Source organism: Vipera ursinii (genome assembly GCF_947247035.1).
Source record: "Vipera ursinii genome assembly, chromosome: 14".
Classification (NCBI taxonomy): Eukaryota; Metazoa; Chordata; class Lepidosauria; order Squamata; family Viperidae; genus Vipera; species Vipera ursinii.
In genome coordinates, this window is record NC_139527.1 from 1,801,547 (window position 1) to 1,824,772 (window position 23,226).

Consider the following 23,226-nt stretch of genomic DNA (forward strand, 5'->3'; position numbering starts at 1 on the left):
ACAGTTGGTGGGTCAGCCCAGGTAACTGGTGCTTAATCCTCAACCCAGATTGAAGCAAACCAATGTTTTTGTCTCTCAAAGTTGGCAACTTTAAGGTGAGTAGAGTTGGATTCCCCTGCAATTCCTGGACAAAAAAAGACCCTTGCCCAACTGGACCAATGCATTTCAGTTGCACTGTTGTCCTTTCTCCCCACATCAGTATGCAAAAGACCCTATTGAGAAAGCCAGCCTTCTTGCTTATGAGCAAAGGAGCCCTGTTAGGAAGAAGAAGAAAAAAAGCAATGGCAACCGCCTTCTTGCTAGCAATAAAGCTGCAGATTTTCCCAGGCTGACTTGCAAAAAAAAAACAAAAAAACAACAACAACCGATGGGTTGCTCCCTTGGGGCCGCGAAACTGGCTTAGCCCCGGCCCAAAGGGGCTCCCCTTCTTTCCTCCGGGCCGTTCCGCTCATCTGCGGACTCCAGAGCTGCAAGAGATGCTCCGGACCCGGCTTCCTCCGCTTTAGGCGCCGCTGGGTAATTTGCAGACGCTCCCTGGCGCTGGCTGGCGGCCGGGACGCTTTGAGCGACGGACCCGTTGCCCGGGCAACCGCGTTCCGTCCGCCGGCGGGTCCGGCCGGCAACATGGAGCGCGGCGCGTGCGGCCCGGGCCGGGGTCGCTTCTTGGCCTGCGCCTGTTTCCTCACCGACAACCTCTTCGTGGAACGCTACGGCCTCCACCTGCGCTACCAGGGCGACCCGGAGCAGCTGCGCAGGGAGTACGGGCCGGTGAGCCCGGCGGCGGCGGCGGAACCCTCGCCCGCAGTGGTGGGGGGGGGAGGGCTGGACTACAGTCCCCATCGTCCGCGCCCTGCTGAGCCCCGTTCTTTCCTCCGCAGGTCTTGAGGCAGCGCGGCTGCAGGAGCGAAGAGGACTTCGCGGCCGTCCTTCGAGAGGTCTGGTCGGGCGAGGCTGGGCAGGAAGACCCGTCGCCCCTTCCGGGCTTTTGTTGCATTGATTTTGCCCTTTTTCAGCTGAAGAATCTCACTAGCCTGATTAGAGAGAAAAAAATCACACACACACACACACACACACACACACACACACAGTCCTCGACTTACAACTACAATCGACTCCCAAATTTCTATTGAGTGATTACTGCTCTATATTAGCTGATAGAATCACACTAGCTTAAGTGTGTATCTATAGACACACACATATATATATATCAGCTGGAAGAATCACACCATTGTGGAATTTCAGTCTTATTACATTATTTTGAGGAATCATACAATTGTGAATTATTCCATAGTATTATTGCCCTATATTAGCTTGAAAGATAACCTTTGTCATCTTTTACTGTGGGCACAATGGCATGCAACTGCACACTGGTTATGATTCTAAAGTGGTAGCCTGCCCCTTTTTGTACAGTTCAAGGCAGTGTACGAAATGCTTCCTTGTCTCTTTATTTTCCGCACAAGGTTCCTGGGGGGGGGGGTTGGGTGGTGCGAAAGACTGATCAAAAGTCACCCATCGCCCACAGATTTATGTGTACTAAAATTATGTGTACTAGATACCGGGTTTCTGGTCCAGCACTTTTTGAATTTTATGAGATCCCTCGCTTTTTCTGTAAACAAGAAAACCAAGGCAGAAACCTCCCTTGCATCTGTTTAAGTATCTTAATTAACAGTTTATAAACAATCAGATTGTGAATTACTGCAGGTTGAAAAAGAAGTGCAGAGGAGAAAGGAATTGGATCATCAATCCAGAGAAAGAAAAGCAATCATCTCTCAGAATTACAGACCAAAGCACCCACAGCTATATATTTTACAGGTAAAGGATGTGCTTCCTTGTGTTTGCACATCTGTTTATGCTCAGAGGACCAGGAGGAAAGGGGAGGAGACTTTTCCTGTTATGCAAATTATGAAAGAAAGTGAGACTAACCTGAGGCTTCACAGCCGTTTCTGACAAAGAGGAAATTGCATAATGTAGACGTGGTTGATAATATCAAATCCTTTATCTGCAATTGAGGTAGAGGGATAATTTACCTAGCCTTGCAACCTGCTCCCAGTCCCTAGAGTTAAGAGCATTGGCAGCAACCCCCAAAATCTGATAAAAGCGAAAGGCAAGTTAATCAGAAGTTAGGGTTTTTCTGTTCAATTATCTTTTTCTTGTTCCCTCCTTATCCCTATCTGCTATGCTAGGAATCATTTTTTAATCCAGAATTTTTAGAAACCGTCAAGTACTGCAAATCCCAAAATGCTGATCTCCAAGGTCTCCTGCGCCATGTAGAATCTTTATCAGGTAATAATAGATGTTCATTTATCAGTGGGCTGCAAACAGGCTATGCCTCTGGCAGGCTGAGCTTACTCCTCTTTGGGCCTGTGGCCCAGAGCCAAGGTTCCAATTCTCATGCACAGATGAATCTTTCTCACCCATGCTGATGGAAGTTCCTTTCAACTGGGGAAATTCATTATGTTATATGCAAATAAATTAAAAATCCTGAATTATGGCCTTCTGCCCACAGACTTCTAAGCTTTACTATAAATAAATAAAAACCCCAGACTAACTTATTTTATCACCTGGAAAATATGCTTACTCGTTAATAGGCAGTAAAAAAGTGAATTTCTTCCCTGGTTATTTTCTTCTCTACTTCAGATAAGAGAATCTACCGGTTACCAATATTCACCAAGGAATTCTGCGAAGCTTTCGTTGAGGAACTCGAACATTTTGAACAGTCCGAGTTGCCTAAGGGAAGACCCAATTCTATGAATAACTATGGGGTGAGCTTCACATCCTATAGATGGCAAAAATGTGGAATGATGTGGGAATTAAGTTTTGTTAAATGCATTTTCTCACATTAGAGAAAACAGGGTTATTTGTATTCTATCCTGGCTCACTTAAATACAAAACAGTTATCGATGCTACATTGATATTTGGCGTACTAGAAAAAACAAAACCCATGAAAGAAATTGACCCAAATCTTCTGCTAGAATATTCGTCATCTTCCCCCCCCCCCTTTTATTTTCTGTCTCTTTTTCATTCACATGTATGGCAGGTGCTTTTGAATGAACTTGGACTGGACGAAACATTTCTTACACCTCTGCGAGAGAAATATTTGCAACCGCTGACAGCACTGCTTTACCCGGACTGTGGAGGGAGCTTCTTGGACAGCCACAAAGCTTTTGTTGTGAAATACGCACTGCGTGAAGATTTGGACCTGCACATTCATTACGACAACGCAGAAGTGACTCTCAACGTCTGCCTGGGGAAAGACTTCAGCGAAGGCAGCCTTTACTTCGCAGAATTTAGACAGGTGCCACTTTTAAAACTTCATGCAGTTGACTGTAATCTTTTACATCATTATGGGCAACTAACTACCACATGATGGGTTTGAGACTGGGTGGCTTTATATAAAAAGTTAGCCAAACTTTTCTCAACTCTGCTGTAGACCTTCTTTATGCAAGCAGATTTTACCCTGCGGTGGAACTTATTTTTACCCATCCTTTGAGTTATTAAAGCTGTAGATCACCTGTGTGTACAGTGATTATAACTTTTGGTTATTTTATTTATCTCACCTTTATTATTATTAGAAATAACTCAAGGCAGCAAACATATCTAATGCTCCTTCTTTCTCCTACTTCCCCCACAACAACCCTGTGAGGTGGGTAGGGTTGAGAGAGAGTGGCTGTCCCAAAATCACCCAGCCAGCTTTCATGCCTAAGGCAGCACTAGAACTCACTGTCTCCTAGCAACTGGCCCAAGGTCATTCAGCCAGCTTTCATGTCTACGAGAGGACTAGAACTCCCCCATCTCCTGATTTTAGCTGGGTGCCTTAACCACTAACTTCCATAGCTTGTAGTAGTAAATTGCAGATGTAGATATAGCACAAATGAATATTTTCTGAGAGCTGCCTTGATTTGAAGACCACAACTGCTGAAGCAGCTCGTAACCTGATCTGTCCGCTCTTTTCAAGGATGCCAAGCCTGTGCCAAATTACCTGGAGGTTGAACACGTGCTGTTCTGTGGATTGTTCCATCGCGGAGGGCAGCTCCACGGGGCACTGCCCATTGACTCTGGCGAACGCAGGAACCTGATTATCTGGATGCGATCATCGGCTGTCCGCAACCGGCTTTGTCCCATGTGCAACAGAGAGCCTGACCTCATTGAAGCAGACGGATTTGGGGATGGGTTCACTAGGATTTTGGAGGACAGCCCACCTGGGACCACAGACGTGTGCTCGCTAACATAAGAAAACCACAGAGGAAGAGGAGGACTCTGCGTCTGGATTTTAATAAATTTTCAAAATCCGACTTTTAATAGTCTCTGTGCAGTCCTGAGTGCTTGGCTATTTCCTTGCAGACGTTTCATTGCCCAACTAGGCAACATCATCAGTGCTAGAAGGCAATGTGGGAGGAGGAGGACTGTGAAGTCCTTGGTGCTCTCCGAGATTCGTTTTCTTACAACGTTTCATTGCCCAACTAGGCAACGTCATCAGTGTGAGGGTGGGTGAGGTGTTCCCTGCTTTTATACGCCAACCTCTATTAGAGTCTCTTCATCTTCAAATTCACCCCTCCCCCATCAATCCTATTTAGTTGGTATCTCTCCAGTATAACAGCTAAATACCCTTTTTTAAATCAGGAGCTTAAAAATACTATTTTGAATGCTTCCTTTTTTAAATAACTACCTTTCCTTCTCAGTTATAACAGCCTCCAACTGGAATGCAAAATCTCCTATTTATAACATCCGGTAACAAGAAAGCCAACAGCTTCAGGAATCTTGGAAGGGAACAAGTAAAAAAAATCCCTTGTTTTAATTAAAACCCCACAAAACCGTGTGCGAAGAGGAGATGCGCGGCATAGAAATCAATACAATCAATACGTTTAATCAATAATATCTCTTAACTGGCAAGAAACTCTTCGGCTCACATGCATTAACCGAGGTGGGAACCAAAGTGCGCAGCCTCCAATTTCCCCGCCGGACTTATGTACGAATGTACCAACCGGAAGTCGCCGTCACAGTTTAGAGAACGGCCGCCGTTGGGGCGAGGGGGGGGGGCGGCTGCGTTCGCTTTCCGAATCCGCGGATGGTGCGGAGAAGCCGCCTTAACGAGGGCTCTGCGCCTCACGCCGTGCCGGGCCTCCTGCACCCCACCGGCGGGGCGTTTACCTGACTCGGTAAGTCTAGGACGACGGGGCGAATTCGGATCCATAAAAACGGAGCAGGTTCGTCCTTAGCGCGCATGCGCTCCAAGCGGCCGCTCCGGCGAGTTGGCGGAGGCGGGATTATAAAGGCAGAGGTGCCCGCGGATTGGCCAGAAACGGTTAAACAACAGCTAGGAAAGCGAGGCTTTTCTTAAAGGGCCAGTACTCAAGACTCAGAAAGACCCTCACCTTATTGAGTAGAAAAGGAAGATTATTAAATACATTATAAAGATTTTGAGTACAGATAGCTGGAAGAACATTAGGGAGCAATCTCTCTTAAGAATAAAGTCACCATTCCAAAGGAATAAAACCTAAAGGAATAAAAATTACATCGATTCTATTGTTTCTGCGTCCGTTCAGTTGATGTCCTTCCTTCCGTCTGCTTCTCCCTTTGAATCTTTACCAGTTTAAAGGAAAAATAATGTGTGTTATCCTTCCAGAACGATAACAGGGGCTTTGCTCGTGTAATCTGTAGCGTACACTTGCAAAAAAGCCCGTTGTGCCACCTAAATACTTTATATACACTATATGCAATTAAGATAAAATACAGTTATCCTGTGGAATGCCTGGCCACAAAGCACCTGTAAAAAGAAATGCAAATTAATACTGTGATTAAGTGAAACTGAAAAATGGCTTTAAAAAAAAAGATTAAAGATCTACAGATAAGAATTCCATTTAACAAAAAATAGAGGCAAGTTTTAGTTGGAGATGAATAACAGAGTAGGTGTTTGTTATATATATATATATATTTTACAAGTTTCATATTTTATTTTTATTTCATATATTGTATTTTTTTTTACAAATAAGGCATTCCGAGAGGGTTATTCTGCTGTGGATGTTAAAAAAAAATTCATCTGTCTGAAACAAGACCAAGAGCATGATGGCTCACAGCCAAGCTAAAAAACGCAGAAGGAGTCGAAGTGATTCCCGGAGCCGGCAGCGAGACAAGGAGGAAGATAAGAAAAGGAGGAAGAACAGCAAAGATTCCCGAGACAGGAGGAGTTGGTCCCCAGCAAGCAAAAAAGAATCTGAACCCCAGGAATTCAGAATGAGTTTATCCTCTTCCAAAGATGGTGAGGGGAAAAAAAACACCTGTGGTTTAACAAATGCGTAGTTGTGGCTTCCAAATGAACATTGTTGAAAGATGGAAGGATGGGGACCTCTCCTCAGCCTTGGCCATTCAGAGGGGGTGGTTGTCTTCCTTGGCTTTGGCTTGGTAAGCCAAGCCGGCTTTTCCCTTCTTTAAAACTTCCTGGGAGTTCCACCAGGACTAGTAACTTGAAGATGTTAACATTTTAAACAGGAAGCTCGGTCTCTCGGGTAGAGTGGGGGTAAATGCAATGGGCCGAATGTCAGTTCTCGCTGTTCGCAGGCACCCATTTAAGGCAGCCTTAAAAGGGGGGAATTCTGGGAATTGAAGTCCACCCATCTTAAAGGGGCTGAGGTTGGGAAACACTGTTTTAAAAAGCAGGTTGATAGCGATTACCTCATTTTTAGGGTTGCAGAAAAGCCCCAAACTATTGTAAGTAGTTAGTTACCCAGCTCACTCCGTTCGGACACAGTCTCCATGACAGGTTGGGTCTGGGTAGGACCAGCCAAGAGGATCAATTCCTCTCCCCCTTGGTGATGATCATGTGCGGTTCTGCTGTGACAGGATAATAAATGAAGGCGGTGGGACCGCCTCTCTCGAATTCCCAGCCAGGCTGGGGATGATTGTCCTCTGGAGCCCCTGCTTATCTTCCGTTCCATTCTGGCTTCCAGTGAAAAAGAAGAAGAAAGTGAAGAAGAAAAGGACAAAGAAGGCCAGCTCCTCCTCCTCCTCCTCTGAGACCTCCTCTTCCTCCTCTTCCTCCTCCTCCTCTTCTGGATCGGCCTCCTCTTCCAGTGCCTCCTCGGACGAGTCCCACAACGGAAAGCCCAAATCCGAGAAGAAAAAGCCGAGGAAGAAAAAGGCTTCCAAAGGGAAAGACAAGAAGCGGAAAAAACGAAGAGAGAAAAAGAAGAAGAAGAAGAAGAAGAAAGCCAAAAGGGAGAGGGGGAAAGAGGAGGGAAGTAAGAAGGAGGAGGCTCCCGGCCCTTCGCTGGAGCAATGGCAGAAGGAGGCTGGATCGGATTCTGGGCCTGGTAAGGCTGGCCTTTATAGCACAGAAACTCAGCTAAAGCAAGCCTTGTGTGTGTGTGTGTGTGGGGAAACAAAATTCTCCCAAGATCAGGTTGGAGGAGCAATGGAGAGGCTATAATAACATAAAACAGTTCCCCTTGACTTAGGACCACAGTTGGAATTTCAGAATTTCCATGTCAGTTGCTTTCTCCTCACCTCCTCTTTTCTCACAGTGCTTGTTCGTGATGAATAGGGGATTTATTTATCCCCCCCCCCCCCCGGTGAGGACCAAAAAAACCCCCAGGGCCTTTCTCTCCCAGTGGGGTAAAAGGCAGAGCCTCTCCTAGAGTCGATCATTACGGGAACGATTGAAGAGTTTGTCAGCCTCCCCCATTTTTCTCTTTCAGCCCTGACGGACGAACAGAAATTCCGCATCCAGGCCATGAAGCCAATGACCAAAGAGGAATGGGATGCCCGGCAGAGCGTTATACGGAAGGTCCTCGACCCTGAAACAGGCCGAATGAGGTAGGGAGCCGTGGGGCTGGGTTGAATTGGGGGGTTCCTTCCCTGTAATAATTTCACAAAATCCATAGAACCCCTCTTTCCCTGGGCGTATTTGCAACTTCCAACGGAAAGCGGTTTGCATGGCATGCCATTATTTTACTTTTTTTAACATTGGGGTGTGTTTCTCCCCCCCCCCCCCATTTTGCCTCGTTTGCTGTCTCTGCAAGAGGTTGCCCGCTGCTGATTTGATTTTGCTGCTAGGGTCTGGGCACAAGCCATCTCTCAAAGATGCAGATCTGTGAAGTTGGCATCTCCATTATTAATACCCAGAACAGTCTTCCGTATTACAAACGCAGCACCCGGATCCTCAAATATTTGCTTGACAGGAGGGCGTTGCCTTTAGCATTTGCTAAATACGAATCGATTTCTTCCTGCTTTTCTGAAAGCTTTCAACCACAGTAGAAGGGCATATAGGCGAGTCCTTGACTTACGACCACAATTGCCACCAGAATTTCTGCTGCCAAAAGAGGCACTTGTTCACAAAGTTGTTCTTGATTTTTACGACTTTTTTTCTCCCCCCCCCCACGGTTGCTAAGCGAATAAACCCCTCGCGGCAATAGTTAACTCGACCTCTTTTTAAGGGTCAGCTGCTTTCCACATTTTTATGGATAAGATCTGTTGCTTGGGGAGCTCAGTGGTGATTCTCTTGCAGGCTTATTAAAGGTGATGGAGAGGTCCTGGAGGAGATTGTCACGAAAGAAAGGCATAAAGAAATAAACAAGGTTAGTGGCTTTCTGCTGTCCCAACAAGCTTGGATGCAGCTGGCCTGCTTGGACAGGATGAGGGCCCTTGACTTCATAACTAAAAGCGGGCTGTGGCTTTTCTTCAGAAGTTCGTATTTCACAGCCCTTTTCACTTCTCAGCCGAGAAGCTTCTTCAGTTCTGGCGGAAGGAAGAAGAAAAGCTTCAGTCAGAACTGAGGAAGCTTCTTGGATGAGAAGCGAAACGTCTTCAAGGAAAAGCAAAGAAAATCCCCTTGCCTTTGACACCCCGACTGTCGATCTCCCCTCAGAACTTCCTAAAGCATGGGGTGAGACCTTGCTGATTGACAGACGTCAATCCAACCCCCCCCTTTATTTTCATCAGCCCTGGAAACCTAATAGCTTCAAGGCAACCAATCCACCTTCGGGATTTTTCCGTCTTCGGGGATCCTGGCAGGTTGGGATGGGGGGGGCAGCTAAAGAGGACTTTGCCTTTTTCTAAGACAAGCCCCCCCTCCCTAACCTGTATCCCGTCTCCTTTTGCAGCAATCCACCCGGGGAGATGGTCTTTCGTTTCAGATGAGGATGGGCATGCTGCAGCAGTAGCAGGACGGATTTCTGAAACGGCAGAGATGGTCTCCTTGGCTGTTTGCAAACGTTTCGCCCCAAACGAGGCATGTCCGGGTGCCAGAGGGCAGGATCTATTCTAAGGCCGTGGCGCACAAGCCTTGTGGGGGGTGTGTGTCTCCCCCTCCCCTTCTGCTCCAGGGGCCCCCTTGATTTTCCCAGGAGTCACTTCAACTGCTCTTCTCAGCTTCCCATCCTCTTGAGGTTAGGGGAGCTTAGTTTCAGGGGTGTGGGGGGGAAAGGGAGAGTTGGAAGCAGCAGCAGAGACGGATGAGTTCAGGGCTGCTGTTGGTGGTTTGGGGTGGAGGGGGGGGGTCCCTGACTGCTCTCCCCCCTCCCGTGCCAAAGGTCCCCTCCTGAGCGATTCCTTGCAGCTTAAAGAGGCTGCCGATCTCCTCGTCCGTATCTGACGACCTGACAAAAGAAACAACTTCCCGTTGGCGCTTAGAACAATTATCAGCCTTGCCAGCAATGCAGTCCAGAGACCGGGGCACTGCACCAGCTCATTAGCAGGAGGGAGGATGACTCCTCGCCTCCTGATCCGGCCAGAGAAGGGAGGGCAGTGCGCAGGCCTGCAGCTCTCCTTCAGGTCCGCCACCCACCCCCTTGGTCAAGGAGGCACAAGAGCTCCCTGGGGGGGGGGGTCTGGAACGAGGCCTCCTGGCCCGGATCTCCAGCTGCCTCAGCTCCTCTCTTTCCAGCCAGGAGGAGCTCGGCTTTTTCAAGGGTGCCGTGGCTTCCCAGCCAGTCGGGGAGGGTGAAGGCCAGTTTGGGGGGTTTGCAGAGGGCCGATTCTGGATTCCTGCTGTGGGCAGGGCCGGGAGAAAGCCGGTCTTCCCCAGTTGGTTGGACGTCAGGGAATGTCTGGAAGGTTGCCAGTTGCTCAGCCCCGATGCGTGATTTGACCTCAGCTCCTGCCAGTGATAAAGGCAAAGAACGGCGTCGTCGCTTCCGAAGCTTGTAGCAGAAGATTCTGGCAAAACCTGCTCTCTGCCTGGGCTGCTAGCTTAATTCTGGCATTGGTTGCTACTGGCTGAATTTAATTTCTCTCCTTCTCCTTCCATCCTCTTTCTCCTCTTCCTATGCTCCGCCTCCTTTCCCCTCCCTGCTTTCCTTCTTCCTTCCATCCTTCTCGTCTTCTCTTTCTCCTTCTCTTCATCTTTCTTCTCTTCTTTTCATTCTCCTTTTCCTTCCATCCTCCTCCTCCTCCTCCTTTGGCTGGAGAGTGTTCAAAGCCTTGTCAATCATTCGTCCGTGGGCAGTCGCTTTGTGCAATGTGTACATAACTTTCCTTGAGGGCAAGAGATTTCTTTCTCTCTTTCTTAATTCCTCCTGCCTGGGCTAATCGCCCTACAAGTACGGCCTGGGTTGCCCTGACCCACAAGGCCAGTGGAACCACACACTGGCCAACCTCTTAGCATCCTTTGGCAATCAAGCAGCTGCTGAGCTGGCTTATGTAAACCCCATTCCCATTACAACCAGTTAATTATTAATCCATTCTTGGGGGAAAAACGCCACCTAGGCTGAGTTCAGCCCAAAAGAAAATCATACAGAAGTGTGGGAGAGAAAAATTATTGTAAAGCGTGTGTTTAAAATTCTGCAGAGCACCCAGTCCTGCAAAGCTAAAGGCACTGAAAACGTGCTGGTTTCCAAAGCACTGCTAAAGGCAAATTTAATATTGGCTGGGTTGTATCCTTTGCATGCATTGTTTCTTTTCAAAACTTGCAAGTACCAAGCTGAAGGAAAAATTGAAATGGTTGAAGCGACCAATGTTGTGTCATCTGTCCAACTGGAAATGCTTATAACAGGATGCTGATGTAGCTAATTTAACTAATTAAAACCAATCTTCTAAATGACCTTAGTGGTTTTGTGGTTTTGTCCTCTGTTCAGTTAGAGAAGGAATGCAGCTCAGAAGTGGGTGTGTTTCTCAAATTTTCAGGCCAGTTTAAATTCTGGATAAGGATGGATAAACCACCTGGTGATACACTGGAAGAAGGGGTGGTTTCCCAAATTAAGAAAGGCCTGCACCATCACCAGCAAAATTATTTTACCCATGAATAATAAAATAACTAAAACCAGTTTGTTCTCCTGCTTTGCCTCAGTGATTTATAGCAGAAGCTGCAAAACACTATCCTTTTATCTCTGCATCATTATCAAGTTTCCCAGATACTGCAGTGAGTTAATTTGAGCTTTGAGGCATAGCAGGTGCTTAAAAGAGACTTCCCTTGTTTGAAACCCACCCTGATTATTTCTGATTGGCTAAGGAAAGGGAGACTATATGTGCAAAAAAAAATAAATCCTGGGAAAGTTGAACCCAGCGATGCCCGTCAAGGGAAATGGGACCCTGGTTAAAACTGGCCCTGGGGCGTTTCTGATCCGGTTCCCGGCGTGCCTTGCAAAGAAACGAAGACGGTGAGCAAACCTTCCCAGTTCTTTTAATTAAGAGGTTCACATACAACTAATAACTGGATACAAAGCACAGTCAGGTGGCAGGGGAGAAGATGGGAGTCACGCACGACCACAGCAAAGCGCCCGACAGTATCACGCACAAAGAAATGCAGGATCGAAACAGAAAAGATGGAACAGGCTAAGCTAGACCCTCAAAACATCCCAATTGCACATTTCCACTGGGGATAATTTTATCCCCATCCCAGTTGTATCCTTCCCAGTTAAGATTTCTCCTTTTCTGGTGCCATCTGGACAGGTTTAAAATGACATTGGAACAGGTAGAGGGCTAATAGGAACAACCCCAGGGATGGCAAAGTCATTGAAGGGAGAGGCAGCAACTTCGGCTAAATCTGGCAGAAACCTAACTGACATCCCTCAGCTTCTCTGTACTGTAGGATGCGATTCTTCAAACTGAAATTTTTCCCTGTTTGAAAATCTGCCCCGACTGAAAAGAAGTAGGCTTTCTTTCCATCAAGACATTCCCATTTGCCTGCTACCTTTAGAATCTACCTTTTTGCTATCCTGGGACTTAAGGGGGTGACGGGTGGGAATTGCCAGGTCTCTCATTTTGGATCAGGTCGGCTCCAGGCAGATGACTAAGAGCAAAATAAAACTGAGTTATACCCTCCTCCTTTAAGATCAGGGGTGTCCAACCTTGGCCACTTTAAGACCTGTGGACTTTCAGTGCCCAGAATTTCCCAGCCAACCTGGGCAGACCTCAACTCCCAGAATTCCCGGTCAGCATGTTGAGGTCCACTCGCGTTTAAATTGCCAAGCTTGCAAAAACACTGACTTACACTGACTTTTTCTTTACACATTTTGCAAATGCACACAGAGACACGAGACACTTGTGTTTCCCCCTTTGGAATTTGCCAATGTACACGTCGGGTTGTGTCTTGGCTCAAGGACTGTGTAGAGCAGAGAAGGAAGGGAGGAAGTCCCAAACTCTGGTTCTCTCGGCAATTTTTGTGGTGCCCTTTTGCACGACAGACGGAGACACAACGATCAGACGAGACAGCAGAAACGCAATCCGTTGGGACACCTCTTCCACTCCTGTTTTTCAACATCCGTCCCTAAGAACTAGGCTCAATCAGAGAGAGAGAGAGAGAGAGAAATCCCTATAGTAATAAAAACCTGCCAGTCCCCTTCGCAGTTGGCTTAGGATCATGCAATATGGTTTCCTAAACCACTTGAGAATTTTACTCCATACAGTGAATTTTACTCCGGCATTTTTCAAGGGGAGAGAAACAGATGCCGGAGAAGTGCACATAATTTTAAAGGGGGGTATATAAAAAAGAGCATTGGGTGAATGTTCGTTGATTTTTAAAAAATATCCAGGCAAACCACCGAGGGTTGGAAAAAGGCCGGCTTTCACAGTGCAGAAGTCTGAGAAGTTTGGACACCCGTCAGTCTAGGGGGAAAGGAAGGAAAGATAGACAAAGACGTGCCTGCAAGATAAGAGTGATACAAGTGACCGGAGGCGAAAGAGGAGATATTTGAGTAAATATAAAAAACTAGCAGCATTGCAGGCCAGTAAGACAAGGCTGATCTCCCAGTGATGAAGATCAGGCTTTAGGATATGCTCAAAGGCCCCTTGGCAGCAGCTAGAAAATCTGGATTGCAAAGAGTGGCGACACAAAGAGGGTGAACAGCCTGGCCCTTCCTCAGAGACAAAATCTCCCCCACCCCCGATGTCAAAAGCTTTAAAACATCTTTAAAGCCAGGTAAATGAGTAGATGCGGTGGCTCAGTGGGTTAGGATGCTGAGCTTGTCGATCAGAAGGTCGGCAGTTTGGCAGGTCGAATCCCGAGTGCCGCGTAACAGAGTGAGCGCCTGTTACTCGTCCCAGCTTCTGCCAACCTAGCAGTTCGAAAGCACGTAAAAATGCAAGTAGAAAAATAGGGACCGCTACGGTGGGAAGGTAACAGCGTTCCGTGCGCCTTTGGCGTCTAGTCATGCCGGCCACATGACCACGGAGACGTCCTCGGACAAGCGCTGGCTCTTCGGCTTTGAAACGGAGATGAGCACCGGCCCCTAGAGTTGGAAACGACTAGCACGCATGTGCGGGGGAACCTTTACCTTTAAATGAGTAGAAAAGCCAGAGGAAATACAGGTAGTCCTTAACTTACGACCACGACTGAGTCCCAAATTTCCGTTGCTAAGCGAGACCTTTGTTAAGTGAGTTTTGCCCCCTTTTGCGACCTTTCTTGGTGCAGTTGTTAAGTGAATCACTGCAGTTGTGAAGCTGGGAACACGGTTGTTAAGTGAATCTGGCTTCCCCCACTGACACTGCTCACCAAAAGGTTGCAAAAGGGGACCACATGACCCTGCGCCCGTCATAAATATGAACCACTTGCCAAGTGGCCAAATTTTGCATCACATGACCATGGGGATGCTTGCAACGGTCGTAAGTGTGAAAAGCAGTCATAGGTCCCCTCTTTTCCGTGATGTTGTAATGGTCACTAAATGAGCGTTCTAAGTCGAGGACTGCCTGTATCAAAATCCACTTCCGCTCTTTTTCAGCATCAGGCAGGAGACGCACCTTTTTCCTCTGCTAATTTCCCTTGTCAAGTTGACAACTACAAGGTGGCTGAAATGGCTAATGAACTTTTTTTTTAAAAAAAATCCCCTGAAATATTGAAAGGGTGAAATGGGTGAGAATTCTCTCCCTTCATTCCGCCTGCCGTGTTGCGTGTCTGGAGGAGCAGACAGTTGTGCCGTGGTTTAACAACATTTAATGTCATGCGCAATAAATCCGGAAGGAATCGCTTGAAGGGGGGGGGGAAACAGACCTTCTTCCTAAAAGTTTCTCAGTGCAAAACCTAAAAACGAAGGGGTGTACAGTTGCAATACACCCACGGTTTTGTTTTTTTTAAATGAGTTTACAACCTCCACCGAAAGCCAGTAATATAATGTTGGAAAAACGAGGACGACTCCAGTCTAAGGGCAGGGGGAAATGAATAAATAATAACAACAATCTGACAAGGGCTGGGAAGAATTTGGACGTAGCTTCTTTTTATTTTCGGTTTTAGGCTGAGCAAATATTGCACGTGCCAGGTGCTTCGAATCGTACTGCAGGTACCGGATGAAGATCATGCCCAAATTGCACTCCCACCCATCTGAAGGGGCAGAATCTTGTGCCTGCTATGCTCTTGTATTTTTTTTCCTGAATTAGTGCAATCCATCAGCTTCCAAACTTTTTTTTCCTAAAAAAAATATCCTTTAATTAGAACCAGCCTTGATAAATCACCAATCCAGTTGTGTGCACATGACACCCGGCACCACCGTCCACCAAGTGGAAGCTGTCAATTTGACTTGGCCTGGAGCTTTGGCTTCTGCTTGTGAATCCCGAGTCCTTCCAGACTCCAGAACCAATCAACTGGCATTGCGGTTGTAAAGCAGTGACAGTCAGCGGCGTTCCCTTCCTCGTGTCTAGGTCCCAGGACCGGCCTACGTGAATGCATGGTCTTCCTACCCACAACCTTGTCTTCTTCTGCTGCTGGTCCCAATGTACCAGTGGGTTTTCCTTGACAGTGTGTTCTCGTCTTTGACGGATGGCTAAGAAGAAGCTGAACAGGCACATATTTACAATCTCTAACCCTGGATAAGAGCAGGAAAACTGTGGATCTTGAAGATGAGGCCGCTTGAAGTCTCGGTGGCAGGTGGTGGCTCCTGTTCTCGGCCCGTCCTGATGCGCTCCACGTATCCAACTCCTTGCCACTGTCCAGGCCTGCATGTTTTGTGGGGGAAAGGAAACCCAAACCGCTCGGTTGCTCCTGGCCAGGTCACTGCCGCCCCACCGGCAATGAGTAGCACCATATTTGCCCACGAGCCCCATGTTGCTGGCCTTGTCGTGGCCCCTGCTTCTGCCACCTGGGCAAGTGCAGCTGGCCATCATCGCGCCTTGGACGCCTTCTACTTCTGACCCAGGTTGCCCGGTTCCAGCCTCGGGAGCGTGCTTCGGCCCCAGCAGCCTGTGGCAAGACTCATGCTCCGTTGGCTGCGCTCTCGGTCCCTTTCCCGCTCACTTTCGGACTGGCTTTGTGTCCGTTCTGGACGGTAACTGGCACTCTGGCCAGCCGATGTGGTGGGCTGGGAGGAGATGGTGCGCAAGAGATGGTTCCTCTTGCGCAGGAATTCAGTTTGGCCCGGAAGTCCAAAGCTGCCCTTCCGGAGAGGCATTCGAGTAGTGTTCTTGGCAGTTCGGGAACGATGGGTGTACTCCAGCTGGGCCAGATGGGACGCATAGCCTTCCGTGATGAACTACGGGACAAAAGAGATCAAAAACTCCTTAGTCTGTGAGAGGATTTGCCCTTAGCTTAGGATCAAAAAACCCCTTTCTTCTACAAGCTGCTTCCCTGAGATTTAGGGACAGTGGACAGTGGGCTAGATCCGTTACAGTAAAAGGATCTTACTTGGCATTGGTTCTGTAACTTTTTGGTAGACCGCCCGACAATGTAGATCTGTGGAGGGGACAGGTTGATGGAGGTGTAGACGGAGACATCCTTGGTAGATCCATAGGCCGCGTGGATCTTCATGTCCAACTAGAATAAGGAGAAAAGGCAATCAGCCCAAGAGCCGAGGAGGGGGAGACATATGGTTGAGTCAGGAGCCGTGGTGTCACAGTGGTTAGAATGCAATCTTGCAGGCTAACTCTGCTGACATCTAGCAGCTCGATCCTGACTGGCTCAAGGTTGACTCAACCTTCCATCCTTCCAAGGTAGGTGAAATGAGGAGCCAGACTGTTTGGGGACAATAGGTTGACTCTGTAAACTGCTCAGAGAGGGTGTGAATACGCCATGAAGCGGTATATAAGTCTAGGTGCTACTGCTGGCTAAGGAATGTCTGCCCATGCTGGGAACATTCATTGTTAGGTGGTTTAGATGTATAAGAAGTGAAAAATAGAAAAATCTGGTGGCCTCCTCCTTCTCATGTTCTCAGCATCCTACAAAGTTGAAACGTGATGGCTGTGAACTCACCCACCTCCCCGCCTCCAATGCAAATCAATAGCTAATTAAGTTCTTGCAGAGAGGACCAGGCATGGATCAGCAGGAACACAACCTCCTTTTCGTTGTGCTTTTCCTGCCAAGGGCTGAGCTTCCAACCAGAACAGCCCTAAATACAGGTCTATACTGAAGTCATCGCTAAACAAATGCCCACAGACCAGGCTAATCAGGGCCTCCCGTGCCAAGCACTGGACATTTTAGATGGTCTTGGATTCTCAAAGGCGTGTTTCACAGGACTCAGCCCAGCTGACCGCGACTGCTTTAACCTGTTGTGAATGCGGCTTACCTCCGTGACTAGAGACTTCAGGAAGTTGGCCTTGTGCCGCAAGGGATCATGAACCAGACCGTCGCAGAAGGAGACAATCCCGTGGGGGAAGTTGTGTTGTGCTAACCAGGCGACCACTCTCTGCTTTTGCATGTCGGGCCGGCCTGTGACGTAGACAATGAGGTAGCCTAGCTCTTGCCAGTGCCTAAAGAGGGAAAAGCGAGGAAGACGGATGAGTGGAGAGAGACAGCGAGAACATAAAGACAGAAAAGGGCCTCTTGTTTTCAACTGGAAAAAAGTGTTCCTACTCATAGTATCCCATAAGGAGCACGGCGGCTCATGTGGTTAGAACAATGAGTTGAAAACCAGCAAGCGTTCGAGACCCGCCTGCCGTTGTGTGATGGAGTGAGCTCCCGTCATTCGCTCCAGCTCCTGCCCACCTAGCAGTTTGAAAGCATGCAAACAGAAGTAGATAAATAGGTACCACTTCGGTGGGCTCGCTATAGGGACATGCAAGGAGGCCCCAACTGGGCATCCCTCAGGAAATGGTGATATCACTGGCTAATCCGTTCAACCTGGAAGTGCCTTGGAGCTTCCAACATGAAAGCAACAGCATGAAATCCCATTCTTCAGGACAATTTCCTGGCACCAACTCTCCCCACCGCTGAGCCCTCCGTACCGTACAACATCAACTGCTCCAGCCCTGACTTTGGGGTCGCTGCCCATGATGGAGACGCTGGCTGCGAAGGAGCCATCGATGCTGAAGGCCACAAATTCGGTCCCCCGGGGTAAAACGGTTATGTAGCTATCGGCATTTGTGTGATCACCCCTAAGGAGAAGGAAATGGAGAGGGAATCTTGACTTCATATACGGGTAGTTCTCAACTTACAACAGTTCATTTGGTGACCGTTCGAAGTTACGACGGCACTGGAAAACGTGACTTAGGACCATGGCTTCATGCTTACAACCGTTGCAGAATAGATTATTTTCTTTCCTTATTTAAGCTGTCATATGCACCTGCCTTCAAAGGGGAATCGCTCCCAACCTTGCATTAAGGCGGAAGACACCACCAAGCTAATCCACAATCACGTAATTTCAGTTGCCACCTCTGTGATTTTCAGGCTGTGCCCATTGTTCCTACTGTTCCACTGTTCTACCATTCCACAGCAAATGTTCCTGCACAAGAACATACCTCACCACCATTTTGACAGGATAGACTCCGATCCCCAGCCGCCTCTGCTCCGGAATCGTGTAAGAAACCCGGCCACTGCTGTTGGTGATCTCCGTATCGAAGTAAACCCATTCTCCTGAGGGGGGCTGGGTCATGATGTGAATGTCCACCTGAAGCGCAAAGTAGAAGTCTGGAATCTGGACCCTCCAAGTTTGAATCCCACTGTCATACAGACTATTTTCTCTTGGGTGAATCCACTGCGTTCATTACGAGTTTATACTGAGAAGAGGGAGAAAACATGAAGTGCCCCCATGAAGTAGAACTCGTTTCACTTTCTTTTGGGTTAATCCAGCGTGAGGCTGCTCGTCCATCTTTCTAATGTGGCTCTACTTAGCTCCAATTTCCATTTTGGATGATCAAGGGGTCTAGATTAATGTTTCTCTACCTTGGCAGCTTTAAGATAGGTAGACTTCAACTCCCAGAATTCCCCAGCTGGTGATTTCTGGGAGTTGAAGTCCACACCTCACTTTACTTTTGGGTATATCTGGCATAAGGCTGCTTACTGATCTTGCTGATATGGCTCTACTTAGCTCTAATTTCTATTCTGGTTGATCAAGAGCTCTAGAATAGTTTTCAACTTTGGCAGCTCTAAGATAGGTGGACTTCAACTCCCAGAATTCCCCCGACAGCCATGATCGAGATTGAGAGCTCTGGATCAATGTTTCTCAATCTTGGCATCTTAAGATAGGTAGACCTACCAGGAGGTTGGACTGGAGGACCTCTACAACCCACACCAATCCTTTCGTTCTAGAATTCTACAGGAGCAATTACAGTTGGGGCATGAGTTCCTATAGGACCAAGTGCCCTTTGGTTCTACATCTGCCACCTTTTCGAGCTTCGTGGGAGCAGATCAGCAACTCGCCTTCTCCCCTGTGAGCGTGACCATGTCCAACGGGCCATACATGAATCTCCCATTCAACACCTGGGGCCCTTCCTCATTGGCTACGGCATCGTTGATTCGGTGATTGGCTGTGACATTCTGCCAAAAGAACAGAAGGAGCAAATGTCAGATTTGGGAGCATCAATTCCCACACTGAAGGACACGGCAGAAGCACAATTTTAACATTTATTTTTTATTTTGTGTTTTCAACATCTTCCACTCATACATAACTCTTGACATGTCTTGTTGCTTAGTTGACGTAGGGTGATCAATGAGTCTGGACAGCCATTAATCATTTTTATGCACAGAGCTTTATTTAACTGAAGCAGGGAGCATTCTTCTGCCTGGCTGAGTGGATGCATTGATTTAAATTTACTTTTTAATTCAACTCTCGAGGTAGCTGTCAGCCCCCCACCCTTCACTGCACTGACAAATATTGGATTTCACAACAGATACTGCATGTTGCCAGCTAAATTCCATCTTATAACCTTTTTCTTATACACTTGATTGTGGTCTTCATTTTCAAACTGTTTCTTATTGTTATTATTATTCTTCATCGCACAATCAGCCAACTATTACTGCTATTATTCCTTCTAGCTGAATCAACGTTATCATCGTCATCCTGCTTTCAAAGTTGCAATTTGGGGCTGTTTCATCCTTCTCTGTCCCACCTTCCCGGTTTGGGGCACTGGCAGCTGGGGGTGACGAACGCAACCCACCCGTAGCTTGACGTGAGTCCGTTTGCGGAGCCATTTCTCCCTGGGTTTGGAAGGCGTGAAGACGGAGACCTCTTTCCCATTCACTTCAAGAACGCTGCCGTTCTCGTGGCGCATCACCTGCAAGGCAAAACGGAGATTGTCCTCGCCATCACGCCACGCCTGATGAACAGGCCACGTTGGCACGACCCACAAAGACGTAAACTCTGGTTTGCAAATGGCCAGTGGGGTCCACGCTCCACACTAAGCCCAGCATGGGCAATGGTCTGTCAGCTGGCAGTCAAAAAGGGATGATAAGGGTCTTGGCAGGACCCTCTCACCTGTCTGAGGAGAAAAGAGACCACGTCTGTGGATTCCCAGTAACTGGCGTGAAAGAGGTGTGGTAAGGCGACTGTCGGAAAGGCGGTCAGTGCATCCGGGCAGTAGAGAGCATAGTCGATCCTTTTGGTTCCCCACCACTTCGCCGCAACTGAGAGCAGAGAGAGATCCCGTTAGGTTTCTGCAAAGTATCCCATCATTTCATTTCATCTGCCTCAATGCCCAAAACCACAGACCCTCCAGGAAAAGGGTGAGAAAACTCTCCTGGTCTGGCCACGTCAATCCTACGAAGTGTTTGGCCACGGCTCTTCTCGGACCATGGAAGGTCCAGGAGGAGCTGCCTTGCCACCTTGGGAGAGTCACCAGATTGGCATGCCTTGTGATTTGATTTTTTGAGAACACCCTTTGAGGAACCTATTTCTGAATCTACGACAAGAGTAGCCAAAATTTGGGCCTCAAAGAAAGGGCAAAAAGAGGCTGGTCTGGATGAGAAAGTCCCCACCTGTTCTTCATTCTTGGAAATTTCAATGGAAAGTGTCAAAGACTAGCCCATAAGGAGAATTCCTAGACTTTGTGTCCGGAAAAGTAAACTAGCTTGATTTATTTATAAATCAAATTTATGTAGCCTCCATCTCAGAAGGAATGACTTTGCTGAACTTCATCCAATTCCTTCTCTTAATTCCAGGAAAAATCCACATCTGAGATGATAATACACATAGCCACTCAAATATGGAGTGGGACCACATTTCGACCAGATTCTCAATGTTAAACTGACAGTTGGGAAAGCAAAGTGAGAGCTTCCAGGCCAAATTCTGCAAAAAGATTTCTGCTTTTTCAGGCTCACGAAGTATTTAAGGAATTCCCCAAAAGTAGGGCAGTCAAGAACCAGCCTTTCCTTCCCAAGAAACAGCTCAAGAGGACAAGATAATCAGAGGACACGTGCAGCGTAGAACGTTAAGATGAATCTGAATGAGCTTGACTCTTTGTGACGGGCTGTTAGTAGCATGTCGGTTAATCAGAGCGAGAGTAAAAAGAGTGGCTTGTTAAACAGAGCAAGATTTGAGAAAGAACTCCTTTTGAAGATGATTTTTGGGTTCTGGAGACAGCGAAAGAAGAGATAAGCAATTGCTCCGTTTCGATCCCGTTCTCCTCGCTCTCCAGAATACCTTCATGGACGTCAAGCTCTGGAATCAGATGAACGGTCTCCATTTCCCTGTGGAGGGAGCTCTCAAACCTTCGTCCTAAAGGATTCGGGGATCTTTCGAGCTTGTGCCGCCCAGTCCTCTGGGGGAAGGACTGGATGTGGGGTTTGTGGGGGAGCGCTAGGAGAGCCAGAAGGCTAAACCCTCTGGAGTGGCTGAGATGGTGTTTTTTCTCTAAAAGGAATCACATTTCCAAAGAGAAAGAGAGAGACGGAGAAAGACAACACAAAAATAAAACACACACGTTTGTTAAAACAGACAGGGAACCATGCAAAAAAAAATGCACCACAGATTTTTTTGACCTCTAATAATACACTGGGGTGTAGAATGTGTTTAACCATATATTGGGTGAGATAAAAGCCAACCGTTCCTTTGGCTTCGGAGTTGGGAATTTGTGATCTTGAGCTGATGAACCAAGAGAGGAAGTTGAAAAGGGGAGCAATTTTTGACAGTTAAGACTTCCTAACAAGGGTTGCGCCCTTGTTCTTTGGGGTTTCAGGAATTATGGGAGGGTAAGAAAGTAAGAGTTGAAAAACTCTGAAGGTCAACGGGGCAATGAGTTGGAATGACGTTCTCTGAACCTTAGGAACAAAAAATGGACATTTTAACTTTGGATTTATTGCAATACAGCCATATTTCTCAAGCTCGGCAACTCTTAAGATGTGTGGACTTCAATTCCCAGAGTTGAAGTCCACACATCTTAAGAGTTGCCAAACTGGAGAAACACTGCAGTACAAACTCTGGATCTGTAAGGAGTTGGCTTTTTTGATTGTGAGGGACACGGCATTCATTTTGGGTGCTAACCACTCCTCCGACCTTCCCTTCTTCTGCAACATCTTGAAAAGGTTTATTTCCAGGCTTGGAGAACTTCATGGTAGGAGCAACGAGAAGCAGTAGGAGGTATCAGCTGATCTTCACAGGTTGAGGGAACGAAGCACAGGGTAGACTCACACTTACTGTTGGCTATGTTGGAAGCAGTGTAACTGTCTGCCATCCCCGACACCTGGCTGACAGTGCTCACTTCACTTGCTCTCCGGAAGGCCCTGAATTGGGGAGTGGAAACGGGAGCAGACGGGGATGCGTTTTCCACCAAGACGCCACCATGAGACTGAACAACATCTGCTACAGGGACGAAACAGGGAAATCGAGAATATTAAACCCAAACACACACACACACACACACACACACAAAGACAACCAGGATGCCATAAATACATAAAGAAATTGTTTAAAGAAAGAAAAAGCAGGCAGGCACACAAAAATAGGCTGGATGTCACTGTGGTGGACATCAAATCAAAGCTCTCAAAACCAAATCCACAGAAGAAGCTTTGGTAGGGAAGCACCAAGGGGAAAAATATCAGGTGGACAGTTGGAAAAGCATCAAAACAGGATCTCCACAGCCATGGAAACCAACAGAAGAGAAACCAAACAAATCTCCCTTAGAAGGAAATGGAAAAACCCAAGAATTGTACCTGAGTGCTGGAATGATTCGCACCAACAGGCAGAGTTTGTGGGGAGCTGAGTTTCTCAGCTTTGGCAATATTAAGATGTGTGGACTTCAACTCCCAGAATTCTAAGAGATGAAATCCACGTATTTTAAGGTTGCCATGCAGGCTGGGGAATTCTGGGAGTTGAAGTCTACACATCTTAAGGTCACCATGCTGGTTAGGGAATTCTGGGAGATGCGTCCATACATCTTAAGGCTGCCATGCTGGCTGCGGAATTCTGGGAGTTGAAGTTCACATATCTTCAAGTTGCCAAGGTGGAGAAACTCTGCTGTAGACGGGCTTCATGAGTTGGTTCCAAATCTGAATGGAAGGGAGGCATTTTTGATCCTTCCTGAAGCCCGTCACCAAGAGGGGGATGGGGGGAAGAGAAAGCAAGGCAACCCAAATCCTAAAACTCAAACAAGACACCCACAAGCTGAGAGATATGCCCATGCAGGAGAGCTGTTGGGACAGGGGAGAGAAGCCACAAGAAGGAT

At 47.4% G+C, this 23,226-nt stretch overlaps 3 protein-coding genes across 7 annotated transcripts in view; 2 read left to right on the forward strand and 1 right to left on the reverse strand.

The window, feature by feature from the left end:
• Positions 1 to 294: 294 nt before the first annotated feature.
• On the forward strand, positions 295 to 4,286 carry OGFOD2 (2-oxoglutarate and iron dependent oxygenase domain containing 2). Its single transcript, XM_083373432.1, has 7 exons — positions 295 to 768; positions 879 to 935; positions 1,702 to 1,812; positions 2,184 to 2,283; positions 2,638 to 2,762; positions 3,038 to 3,295; positions 3,956 to 4,286. Exons 1-7 carry the CDS (start codon positions 625 to 627, stop codon positions 4,229 to 4,231), a joined length of 1,071 nt encoding a protein of 356 aa, XP_083229558.1. The 5' UTR covers positions 295 to 624; the 3' UTR covers positions 4,232 to 4,286.
• Positions 4,287 to 4,854: 568 nt separating this feature from the next.
• Positions 4,855 to 11,032, forward strand: ARL6IP4 (ARF like GTPase 6 interacting protein 4). 2 transcript variants are annotated; one of them, XM_083373839.1, is made up of 6 exons: positions 4,855 to 5,156; positions 6,051 to 6,256; positions 6,945 to 7,307; positions 7,692 to 7,809; positions 8,501 to 8,570; positions 9,096 to 11,032. In XM_083373839.1, exons 2-6 carry the CDS (start codon positions 6,061 to 6,063, stop codon positions 9,153 to 9,155), a joined length of 807 nt encoding a protein of 268 aa, XP_083229965.1. In that variant the 5' UTR covers positions 4,855 to 5,156; positions 6,051 to 6,060; the 3' UTR covers positions 9,156 to 11,032. The 2 variants fall into 2 exon arrangements, with proteins under 2 accessions (XP_083229965.1, XP_083229964.1); XM_083373838.1 differs by having other exon boundaries at positions 4,857 to 5,156; positions 5,991 to 6,256.
• A 571-nt stretch (positions 11,033 to 11,603) lies between these two features.
• Positions 11,604 to 23,226, reverse strand: part of PITPNM2 (phosphatidylinositol transfer protein membrane associated 2) — a 75,597-nt gene continuing 63,974 nt past the window's right edge. For all 4 annotated transcript variants that reach the window (XM_083373488.1, XM_083373487.1, XM_083373486.1 and 1 more), the window contains 10 exons: positions 22,200 to 22,364; positions 21,207 to 21,416; positions 20,043 to 20,191; positions 19,726 to 19,842; positions 18,989 to 19,105; positions 18,088 to 18,236; positions 17,575 to 17,724; positions 16,917 to 17,100; positions 16,040 to 16,168; positions 11,604 to 15,887 (listed from right to left, as the gene is read on the reverse strand). In XM_083373488.1, coding sequence (XP_083229614.1) covers positions 15,540 to 15,887; positions 16,040 to 16,168; positions 16,917 to 17,100; positions 17,575 to 17,724; positions 18,088 to 18,236; positions 18,989 to 19,105; positions 19,726 to 19,842; positions 20,043 to 20,191; positions 21,207 to 21,416; positions 22,200 to 22,364 — 1,718 coding nt within the window. In that variant the 3' untranslated portion in view covers positions 11,604 to 15,539. The remainder of the gene's footprint in view (positions 15,888 to 16,039; positions 16,169 to 16,916; positions 17,101 to 17,574; positions 17,725 to 18,087; positions 18,237 to 18,988; positions 19,106 to 19,725; positions 19,843 to 20,042; positions 20,192 to 21,206; positions 21,417 to 22,199; positions 22,365 to 23,226) is intronic.

What these genes read in the sequence shown, in the direction of transcription:
- OGFOD2 (XM_083373432.1), top strand. Translation starts at nt 625, where the DNA reads ATGGAGCGCGGCGCGTGCGGCCCGGGCCGGGGTCGCTTCTTGGCCTGC. An exon ending in TCGCGGCCGTCCTTCGAGAG is followed by an intron (nt 936 to 1,701) that starts GTCTGGTCGGGC and finishes GAATTACTGCAG; the next exon opens with GTTGAAAAAGAAGTGCAGAG. An exon ending in CCATGTAGAATCTTTATCAG is followed by an intron (nt 2,284 to 2,637) that starts GTAATAATAGAT and finishes TCTCTACTTCAG; the next exon opens with ATAAGAGAATCTACCGGTTA.
- ARL6IP4 (XM_083373839.1), top strand. Translation starts at nt 6,061, where the DNA reads ATGATGGCTCACAGCCAAGCTAAAAAACGCAGAAGGAGTCGAAGTGAT. An exon ending in CCTGAAACAGGCCGAATGAG is followed by an intron (nt 7,810 to 8,500) that starts GTAGGGAGCCGT and finishes ATTCTCTTGCAG; the next exon opens with GCTTATTAAAGGTGATGGAG. An exon ending in GGCATAAAGAAATAAACAAG is followed by an intron (nt 8,571 to 9,095) that starts GTTAGTGGCTTT and finishes CTCCTTTTGCAG; the next exon opens with CAATCCACCCGGGGAGATGG.